General features: G+C 41.5%; 1 protein-coding gene across 1 annotated transcript; it reads right to left on the reverse strand.

Annotated features, from left to right (window-relative positions):
• Positions 1-2,473: 2,473 nt before the first annotated feature.
• On the reverse strand, positions 2,474-9,049 carry depdc7a (DEP domain containing 7, paralog a; the record flags this gene model as incomplete). Its single annotated transcript, XM_080844073.1, has 9 exons — positions 8,967-9,049; positions 6,503-6,932; positions 5,686-5,786; positions 5,351-5,543; positions 4,248-4,468; positions 3,472-3,614; positions 3,091-3,216; positions 2,850-2,928; positions 2,474-2,688 (listed from the first exon to the last, which is right to left on the reverse strand). Exons 1-9 carry the CDS (start codon positions 8,980-8,982, stop codon positions 2,474-2,476), a joined length of 1,524 nt encoding a protein of 507 aa, XP_080700199.1. The 5' UTR covers positions 8,983-9,049.
• Positions 9,050-12,079: the final 3,030 nt, after the last annotated feature.

Here is a 12,079-nt window from a genome sequence, read left to right on the forward strand (position 1 = left end):
TCCTAAGTCTGAAAATAGAAATGAACAATTAGTGTGGTAAACACATCTGCCTTCTCAGCAACTCACACATATTCAATATCAAATCAAAAGTGTGTGAAATGTTGCTCCTTGACACTAAGATAGAAGCCACAAGACAGTTGGCATTTCTCCTGCAGTCCATGGAAAAAGTCACATTCCGAACAGTGTCCCCATTACATAACTACAAAGAATATATTCATCGTAACAGGATACTGGGGAACTTTTGACCATGGCGTAACTGGCTGCAGACAGATAATGTCTGGGAGGGAGACAGTGTGCGTTTTACACACTGGGTGTCAAAAGATTGCTTCATGAGCACACAGCCGAGTATGGGAGGATATAGAAATATTACCACGGTCACCTTTGAAGTTGATTACATTGGAGCAGAAATACATTTTTCCCTCTTTACTAAAGATTCATAGATGTAAGATGTTAAACTGCTCATATACAGCAGGTACATTTCTCCAAGGAGAACTGTGAACACAATATGGGTGCCCTTCAAGAACCCAAACCTTTGACCCTGGGACTGAGGGTGGCATGCTCTACCAGCTAAGCAGGAAACCATCTGTCTTCGCTATTTTTTAATACATGATGTAACAAGCACAGTATCTTTTGATGTTAAACCCAATTTTCTCATGTGACCTAAACAGGAAAAATAGCAAGACTACAGAGCAAAGATTCAGGATGTGTTCAAATAATAATCAGGGTGTGATATTTGTGATTTATAATATAATAATAATCACCTTTAACTACAATATCTCATGAAGCTTTCTTTTCAAGTTATTTACTTCACTGGTCACTCGATACAATACGTTTTGGTCAGAAAAGTTTGAACTGAAACGGTTCTGGGGAATTTTTTCACACCACAGGTTTTATGTTGTGGCCAACCTTTAGTAAAAGGTGTGGCACCTGAAGACTTTTTAAGGAAATAAGTTGTCACTATTACAATATTGTTTGCCTATTCAGCTTTATAGCTGACGACAGTTTCCCCACACTCACACTCCTGACAAAAGACATGACAAACTACACAATGTCACTAAAGAAAAGATGTATAAAATACATTTTAAGACATTTTATATAGCCTATTCTATGGGATTAAGCCTTGATATTCTTCCAAATGCTTTATTTGGTCATTGTGTAACTTTCTAGCAAATGTTTTACGTTGTAAGTTTTCTTCACTAAGGGCCATTCTCTGCTTGTTAAGGGGTGTTAAACACAAAGGTTACTTGGCCCCAATTACGTGGTATATTATCAGTTTGTTTAGCTATATCTCTGTCCGCATTTGGATTCATATTCATTTTTTTGCATTTGACCAGCAGGGAGATCATGGCTCTTCAGGACTGCAGACCATACACTCTCTGAGATCCCCTATCCTGAAGGAAGTGTTTACCTGGCATAAGTATCAGTTCCTTCTCACAAATGTAGTTCTGAATGAGTGGCTTTTGCCTTATGGATAATGTGTGACTACCAGCCAATATACCTAAGTTTCTATAATAATTCAAATGTTATCTTTATAATCATTCATAAGGTAAATGAGTAATTCAGTATGGCAAAAGTTTGCTTAAAGGAAGGTTAGGCGATTTTAGAAGTCTTTTTGTTACATTTCTTAAAATCCTCTTTACATCCCGATTGCAATGAAAAAAGGAAATGCTCTGACAAATGCTCTGCCTGCATAGTCATTTCATTCGTCCCAGAAGAAATGACTGAATGACCTACCTGCCTGCCTTCCTACCTGCGTGCACTCTTCGTGTGCACTTATCGCACGTGTCTTTGCTAGGCAAATATTACTATAAAAGCCAGCAGGCTAGTTGCACATCAAAGGCAGTGAAGCCAAAATGTCCAGTTCCACCTATACCCACAGCAGTTTGTACTGCTAAACAAAACAAGAGCTGTGACCTGCTCTTGGGTCAGCTGTGACAGCTGTGTGGCTCGCTCACAGTTGACCTTCCACTCAGCCACAGGAGTATGTGGGCAGCAATGGAGATAAGGATGAAAGGGTCCAGAAGCCAAGCTTGACAGTTCATTAAAAGCACCCACCACAGGGAGAGGAAGCCAGACAATTGTTGATTTGTTGTTTTTGGTAGTGTGGCAGTTTGCATAACAAGCTATCTTCAACCTAACGCAGCCCTAGGAGATCAGGAGGGGCGACAAAAGAGGGAGTTGAAGGGACTGAAAAGCGATACCATGGTTGCTGTATTTCTATTGAACCAGTTAATATCTGTTTTGTTTTGGGGGACATTTGTTATTATTCTGAACTATGTAGCCAAGGTAGCTAGCTACTTAAGTAGCTTATGTATTGTCCCAATGCTAACAATGTAATTGTAAAAAATGTTGAATGTATGCCCACACATTTATCAGTACATCAGCGATTTATATACAAACATGTACACAACAATTTACAGTAACTTTACATTTTGTACAACATATATACAGAAATGATCATTTACAATTGTTTCTACAGATCGACAGTTGACAGTCTGGATCCAAAATACTCCACAAAGATCTCTGGGTGGCCTCTGTAGAACTGTCCAAGCAGACGTTTCTTCTCCTTTACAGAGAGTTTGGGGTTCTCATGAATTGTTTTGAGTAGGGTCCACAGCTCATCATTGGTAGTTTTCTTGATTGTCTCTGCGTAAGCCTGTCCTGGGATTCTCCTGCAGTAAGCTGGACCTGTGACACAGAAGAAGAATGGTCACTCCTGTGTGTCCTACTTTTGTGGTAAGGTGATGAGACTAGTGTAATGTGTCATATCAGACGGAAGCTCTATGTTGTACATTCTTTCAGAGTGGATCACGTCAAACCGGTAACCTTTTATTCCTTAACTTCCTTACCTGTTACCACATCTGGGTCTTTTTTCTTGATGATGTTTGTCATCTTATCACTGACAAGCTTGTGCAAGGACACTGGGATCTGGAGAGGGATCGAACATAAACATGTGTGTTTTCAAGTTCACACTTCTCCTCCTATATTGCATAAACATTTTGAATCTTGTGTCCACAGATAATACTGATATTATTTTTTGGTGTAATGAAATGAAGTGTAATGAAATGATGAAATGTTGGTTAGGCCTACCTTAAAAAGGTCACAGTGCTTGTCCACCATGAACAGTACCATGAGGTCAACCTTCCCCTTGGCGAGTCGTGAACTGTAAACAATGGCACTTGAGAAAGCCCTCTTCACTGCCATTCTGTTATCGATCTGAAAAATAATGTATTGCTTGTATTGTAACAGTGATAAATATTCCAAGTACAATTCTTTGTACAATTCTTTGTACAATTCTTTGTGATGTGCATCTCTGTCTTCATTGCATTCTGAGTTGTACTATATTTGGAAAGTTATTTTGAGTTAATGAGAAAAACTGCCTCACATTCTACAGCAGTCATGCAAATCTCCATTCTATGTCACTTGTCATAGATAAGGCATCTCCTAGGTAAACAGGTTGTGTCTGCTCACCTCCTTGTGTAACTTCACCTCCTGCGGCTGGGCAGCTGCTGCCATGAAGCGCAGCAGTCTGCGTAGTTCCTCTCGACTGTGTGAGTCCTGGAGCTTCAGACACAGCTGCAGGGCCTCCAGAGCCTGCTCCCGCTTCCCATTCACTGCAATACACACACACTTGGTCAATGGAGTGACAGGTACTCATTTATAAGGCAAGCAGCAAAAATGTATATTCTCACTGCACTGGTATGAAAAGTAAAAGAAAATGGGCAATGCTCGTGAAATTCTAAGTGTCTTTGGGTGACAGAGCCTTAGCAGGGTCCAGTAAATGTAGCAATCTGATTACATTTTTTTATTTATTTTTAAGCTAAAAGACATCCAGCAGCCTCATTATCCCTAGGGGAAATAAAGGATAGGCGATCGTGCACTGAAAGGCACTGAAGAGGATCATGAGGGTGTCCCATGGGAAGGGCTCTGTAGACTTCAGTCGTGGGGTTTAGGCCAGAAGTGTATCATTTTGTACAACCGATCCTAATGACCTCCCTGAATTTTATTAAAGAACTGTTAGATAGAACCAGTTGTATGACTGACTGTGCTCTTATGGTATTTACAGAATAATGTGAATGAAGTGATAAAACATAAAATAGAGCATCTTCCTTTCTACCTGTAACAACAGCTATTCTTGTATTTCCTCATTCATGAAAGGCTTAATCACACTTCACAGAAATGTCAATTGACAATTAAGTCCATCCCCACTCTCATTCTGACTCCCACTGCCAGCTTCCTCTTCTCACCAAGTAGCTCAGAGATGCCGCTGTGAATGTCGAACACATGGTTGCTGAGCAGAGGCGGGTACTGCGTCTCGCCATAGTGCTGCACCAGCACTCTGTAGATCAGCCGCTTGCAGTCGTCAGGATCGTCTGAGCACTTGGGCAGCCCTCGGCTCACGTCCACCACCAGCTGATCAGGGAGGAACTCCAGGCAGTCCACCGCCGCTGAGAGCCAGTTATCCGCCCTAGAACAGGAGCAGAGGCGAGAGACTGAGGTACGGCAATATTTCAAATAGGAATAGATACAAAGAAACAAACTGGGTCAAATTAGCATTGAGGAGACAGAAAGATGGTCAGGAAATACTCAATAAGGCCATGATTCCTGACCCTCAGACAGCTATTGATGCTGCACACAGCTGCATGTGTCTTGCAGCCTGAGGGCTTTCTGAACAGAGGGTATCCATCAAGCATGTTACGCAAGAGTGGCGTGAGATGGGGAACTATGAGTCTGGCTGCAACATGTTAGACGGCAGGATACCCGCAAGTTGTTACTTAAAAAAGAGAGAAATTGCTGACTTTCTTGTGAGCAATGTCAACAAAGATGATTCACCAGTGGAGAGACACAGTAACTACATTCAAGCCAGGCCGGTCTTTGTCTGAGTCCATCCATGGCGTGCTTTGTGTTGGGAAGACGGGCTGGAATCTCTAGATCATCGTGATGACAGCTAAAATTTCATGGCTTCATGATATCACGCATCTCTGGATGCTTCTCCTAATTCCAAACTTGGAACAAAAGTCTTTCTTCTAAAGATAGACGGCTACACTCTCATCTGTTCTAGGAAGGTGGCTTTCATGGACTTGATTCATTTTATTCCGCAAATGGTAAAACCAACAAAAACAGATTAACGTTCTGCGTATCCTTCCTCAACAAGGAGCTTAATGTGTTCTCTAATTCCCTAAAAAATAACAGGTATTTCGGCTATTTGGCTTTGGTTTGACAATAGCAATAACCGCAGCCAATACCTGACATTTATTTAGCCCAAGGAATGTACACAATTCTAAGAATTCTAATGAAAACACAACTGACAGAGATAGCAGTGTGGTTTGGACGAAGTGGCTCCACATACTGTGATTCGCTGAAGGCTTTGAGGATCTCACGGTCCACATAGTTGCTGGTGTAGAGCAGATCAGGGTCGCTGTCCATGCCGTGGAGGAATGGACGGGGTTTCTCGCGACCCTCCAGCAGACTCTCCAGTAGGGGGAGCTCTATCAGCTGCAGTAGCCTTAGCACGGTCTGCTGCTGCCAGACTTCATCCACCACTGGATGGAGGTCAAGAGGAGAAGCACATCAGTCACATTGCCTGCCACCAGGCCGCCACACGCAGGTCTTCTTAGCTGACCTTGCTGACTATGCCAGTAGCTTTAATTTCTTTTATTCAGAATAATTTATTTATATACTCACACTCTTGTGATAAACCCAAATCAATCATTTGAGGTGTTATTGTTTTAAAGTTGAGATTTCCTAGAACATTTTCTAAAGTCACATCTTCCTGATCATCCGGCCTGCAATGAAAAACTGACAATTATTTTCACATTACATAAAAATGGTTAAACTATAACAAAGCAAAAACATGACTGAACGCACCACAGACACACTTAAAAACACAGCAGACATTAGAGCAGGAGGGAATCAATACACTTTAGTATAACTGTAATATCATATTGGGTCATATAAACTCAAATACTGGTCTTATAGTATAGCTGTAGTACCATATTGGGTCATATAAACTGACAAAAACTGGTATTTTAGTAGCTGTAGTATCATATTTGTATCATATAAACTGACAAATATTGGTCTTTTTGTATTTTACTGAGATTTTTTTTTCAGGGCCATGATCTGTAATCAAATAAGTTAATAAATTGTGACACATCCAACGATGTCAACACAAAGCAATAGAATCACATCATGGCACATTGCATCCTAGTACTGCAATATACAGGTTACTCTTAGCAACAGGCAGACATCTGCTACTGTTCACCCTCAACATAAGGACATTTGAAATGACGTACATCAGTTAACTATTGTGAATAATTTTAATATTACATTTGAACCACATTGAATAGGTTATTCTACATCCTAACTTCCTCAAACATTGCTTGCGCATTTCTGCACTCTTGCCTTTTTATGCAAAAGCCTTTCGCCTTTTAATGCAATTATAGCATAAACTACAAAACATCTCAGCAATATATAGCATGTCACACTAAACAGAACTTCATACCTTGTAGATGGCGATATGTAACTGTTCCTCTGTTTATTAGGAGAGTGATATCCATTCTCAATAGTTTCAGAGTTTGTGGTTGGGGTTTGTGTATTCAGAAACCTGTACAGGCTGCAGCTGCTGTCTTCAAAGGTGACTTTCCTCTTCTCCTTCCCAAACACCTTCGTTCCAACTGCCTCGAACACTTTGGAGTCCATAAGAGCCTGACACAGACGCACTGCCTTGGTCCGGGGAACCTCGGCATCTCCACAGATCTTGCTCTGGATGATATGAGCCAGAACCACATCCGCCGCCTCGGACCCCAGGAAGCAGTCCTCGTAGGTCTTGAGGTTGTGTCTCCTCCGCTTCACCTCCACACGCGTCTGCATGTTATTGATGATGCTGCTCCATATGTAGGTCGCCCGGAATGGCTTGCCAGCCATCCCCTGGTCTGTGGAGGAGATGGAGAGAGAGAAAGCTGAGTGTAGGAACTTGCCTGAAGCTACGGTCACTCCGTGTGTCTGTTTGCAAGGGTTACTACTAAGAAAATATGTTGATATGTTCAACCAAAATGGTCCGAGTAGCACACCCTTTTTCTTTCAGGGGTCAAATTGAGAGACAACTCTCCAAAGTTGACATCCAAAGTAAAGCTGCCAAAATAAACTAACTAAGAGCAACAGGGATGATCACACTTATGGGATTTATAACTCCATAAGGGCCCTTTTTACACCCCAACCTACACATCCCTTACTTATGCAATGAGAAATTGTGTTCCCCTCGCTTGTTGGATTCCCCCAACACCATCTACTTGCAGGGTGGTCGGCTGTCTTACATCACCAACTCCCTGCACATGCAGATATAATTATGCTGGGTTCTCCATTGCATTTACAACGCCTACTCATCAATACATAGGCCTGCTTCAAGAGCACAATAGTTGGCTGCAGCATAAAGGCCCTCTTCTTGTCAGCCACCACAGACAAGGAGGGGAGGTGCGGTAAACGGGGACTTGCTGAAAGCATCTTCAAATCTGGCGGAGGCTTCTGGGAGTTTGTGGCAATGAGGTCTAAGCTTTGGCATGGCTTTGATGAGTCCCAGTAAGAGAAGCAGAATGTCTGGTACACAAATGTTTGCTTGGCCATAAGAAGAGAGGTAGAGTAATCATCTAGGGTTGAAGCTTGACCAATTTCCAACAGTCTTAGACCAACCCTAAAAGTTGAGGACAGAGTGATAATGATTGTTGCCGGCTGGTGGGACATACTGTATCTTGATAACATCAGTTTCCTTATTATGTTCAGCCAAGAGAATGTCACGTAAAAACTATTTGCATACTACTGAACAATTGCATAACCTCATTGTGTGTGTGTGTGTGTTTTTTATGGTGTTGTTAATGTTATTGATTATTAGGTACCGAAATCATGAGGCTTGTTAAGGAACCCTTTCCCTTATAACTCACATATAAAGCATATATAAGTACAATTTCAGCTCAGGAGCAGAACAAAGCAGTGAACATAAACTGACAGTGAAAAAGTAAAGAAGACCCTTAGTGGTGGTAATCTACACCAGCTTTTAGGTTTAAGGGCAATTAAACAACCATCTGCAAAAACAGTTGGTAGGTCTACTTTAATCCATTAAAAAGTACGGATCTGAATAATCAAGAGTCTATTAATCAACAAAAGACAAATAAACCAATTAAATCAGGTCTGGCTGAGGTGGTTGTGGGATGCACCAAATGGGACTCCAGTAGGGGGTTTTACCCCCTCTCTTTATCAATGCCTGTGACTATTGTCACCTTCACCTTAAAATGGTGAGGTCATTTAGCTTACACTTCATTTCAGCGTTTGCCAACCCACAGAGGTAAAGGGTAAATCATTAGGGAATTCCGCCTCTCTAAAGGCAAACATTGCATTTGTTACCACAACATACGAAGCAAAATAATCGCAGAGGGAGTAAAAATCAGCGTAGCTTCTCAAGTTAATACTCCTGTGCTAACAGGGCCACTGATCGTGCATTTTAGACAGAGGTCCAGGAAAGGTGTCAAAAAATGCTTACATGAAAGTTAAAAAATAACCAATTCAAAAAACGCACCAAGGAGGGGGAAGGCTCTGCAAGCACACTGCTGATCAGAAACATGCAGACACAGGTTCAACTGACGCACCCTGGAGGGATATGTTAATGTCAAATCTATAGGATAAGATTATCTCTATTTAAATATGCATACATTGGTATGCGCACGATTGAACTATCAGAACCTCTCACACGAAAGCTGAAGACTAAGAGAAAATACACGAACATTTATATTTAAAATCTCGTACTCTTTTAGTAAATAACATTAATGTGAATGACTGAAATCTCAGCCTCTCACATTTCTATCTAAAACGGCAAAACTGTTGCCCTTTGCGTTTTGATTGGGGCTTTAAAAGTGATCACTGTAATGTTAAACACAGTTAAGCTATTGATGCGCACCAAAGAGAAAAGTGTAGCTTACCTGGGGGTCGATGCATGCGTAAAGATACTTTCCAGAGCACTGCCGCTTACTGTCCTACTATTAGCTGCGTGATAGAACTACTCCTGATAACTCCGATTTCTGTACTTGTTCTGACGTGACGTAAGTGGGAAGTCAATCGTGAAGCCGCCACCCTCTTTGTCATTGTTGCCCATAAAGCAGTCAGTAGGATACGCCTGAAGACTCAATTAACATAAGAAATACACTGATGGCTTTCGACGAGAAGAAGCTTGCTAAAAAACTCAAGAGAGTCAACAAGTTTTTTTGTTTAAATCGAGACAAGGGTAAAGTAAATTTGAATACATACATATTTTACCATTACAACAGTTATATTAAATACTTTTGGCATAATTTGTATTGTCTATATCCCTTTATTAAGCTAAGCCCAGTATCAGGTCACCAAACACACACACTCTGTCTCTCCCTCTCTCTCTCTCTCTCTCCGTCTCATACACACACACACACTTTTTTTTCTCTCTCTCTCCGTCAGTCTCTCTCACACACACACACTCTCTCTCTCTCTCTCTCTCTCTCAATCTCTTTCACACACACACACACACACACACACACACACACACACACACACACACACACACACACACACACACACACACATACTCACACACACACACACACACACACACACACACACACACGCACACACACTTTATCAAACATGAACCACTGATTGCACTTGCACAGATGCTGATATGAACCATTATACTCTTAAGGACATTCAAAGCGTGTGGAAATGGCCTAGTGTGTGTCCAGGGCAAGCTGCCCTGTTGCTGGATAACACTCACCATGCTGTCACCAGCAATGCCAGCAACTTCCTCTTGCAGGTAGATCTAAGCTTCACTACATGCACAAGTGGTTAACGTTTGTCAAATTTCACAAAAAAGCGTGAGTGATGTTTTTTTTTAACTTTTTCATGTGGTTTCAAAACCACATAGATAGGTTAATGGTATTTTTTATGAGGTAAAATAACAATCTCAGCATGGAACTAGGTAACTACCTCTGCTTTGACATTTGTTAGGTCGTAGAATGTTTATCAACTAAGCCAACCCCATTGACATTATTCAAAAGCCAAAACCAAAAAGCCAAGCCAAGAAATCAAAGCATGAAGACCACTACCATAGGGGAAATCATTTTTATATAACCTGAAAACTTAATTTGCTATTCCAGGTCTGATGCACTTATTTAATCTATCATTCTCCTCCCCTCTTAAGGGTGAGGGCAAATGCTACTGACTCAACAAATCTCATACAGTATGCACTCTGTCAAGCTAAACAACACACACTCCTCATTATGAAAGGGCAATGGGCGGCCTAATAAAACTGGCAACTGGAATTAAAAAATATGCTATTCTAGACACAGATAAGATAAGGAAATGCTATTTTTGAGACTGAAAATTACTAATACTTACTGGCAACTAACAACAGTAAACAGACTTATATATCGTCCCCTGAACCCATTTCAGCCAAATACTGACCATGAACTTCAGTCAACTAAGCAGGGCCAGAAGAAATATTGCCCCTTGATGAGACTCAAGGAACACAAATAAAAAGAAAAAATGTAGCTCTTTGACAAAAAGTGTCACAAACTGACATTATCGAATGCTAGTGACCTCTGAAGATTGTAGTATATCCGGTTTTCAAAAGCAAAGAGTACCTTGTTTTAAATCCTACACGCTTGCATCACACGTCAGTAAATCAGGTGAAAGGAGATTCTACTAAGCCCTAGTGCTGCCCTTTGGGCAGGTGACGCAGAGACCGTAATGGAAGACCGGGAAGCATCAACTGCATCACGTTTCCCCATGCCAGAGACAAGATGGTTACTTCACACTCAATGTGTTGATCATCTAAGCATGACAAAAATGACACCCATAATTGCTTCAGATTCTCCAGCATTGCTCAATCTTACACTGCCTCTGTGACGAGCTGGGCAGACGGTGTGAAAGGAGAGTAGACGGGGAGAAACCGGTCAGACCACAGGCCGAGAGTAGAGGCGAGGCATCTTCAGAGACTCCACCCTACAGCCAGCACCTTGTTTCCTGCAGTGTGCGTCTCCTGCAGTCTGTGTCTCCTGCAGTGTGTGCATATAAGGTTTCACACTGCAGTGTGTGCATATTGGGTTTCACACTGCAGTGTGTGCGTATAGGGTTTCACACTGCAGTGTGTGCGAATAGGGTTTCACACTGCAGTGTGTGCGAATAGGGTTTCACACTGTAGTGTGTGCTGGAGGGTTTCACACTGCAGTGTGTGCGTATTGGGTTTCACACTGCAGTGTGTGCGTATAGGGTTTCACACTGTAGTGTGTGCTGGAGGGTTTCACACTGCAGTGTGTGCGTATAGGGTTTCACACTGCATTTTCTCAAAGGGCCCAGAATGGAAGCATGACGCACCCTGGACCCTTTTTAAGTTTATGGGGCGTAGTTCTATTGATGATTTTATTTGTCAGTAAATATCAACAGAATGCGTGTTCAGCAATAACTTCTCACAATGTCAATTTGCCTTTTGTCTTAGCCATTTTGTCTTAGATGCTGAATTGAGTTACTGCATTCTAGCGTTCAGTGGAAATAATAAATATGTAATAATAAATATATATTTTTCAGATATCAGAAAAAATCTAAAGAAAACAATACATTTTGTGCTGATTTTTTGCTTTTAACAGTTGAACCAATAAGAACCAATACGTCTCACCAAATGTCCCAATGCAGAGTGGTGAAAGAGATGCTTTAGAAAAATGCTTTGTGGATAACTCAGAAAGGAAGAAACAATCAACAACAGTCACTGTGACAATCATCAGCAAGAAATCCAAGCTTACACATGGCTGCTAAACCAGTTTGGCTCCTTAAAAAAAAAGTCCTAAATGTTTTGTTTTTTTGTTGTCATTCTGTAAACCTGGGACTTGTGTAATCAGGTAATCAGCCCCTTACCGGTAAATCTCCTTCTGAACACAATCTACAGAGTTAAGAGGAATAGGCCTACTACATGTGATGGCCCAGGGGCAAGGTCAAAGCAATGTTTATTTTTCCTCAATGTTTCCTTATCCCCTCCCCTTTGAAATCCCCCTCCTGGCTCTGCTTATCAGCA

This window comes from Sprattus sprattus (assembly GCF_963457725.1).
Source record: "Sprattus sprattus genome assembly, chromosome: 8".
NCBI lineage: Eukaryota > Metazoa > Chordata > Actinopteri > Clupeiformes > Clupeidae > Sprattus > Sprattus sprattus.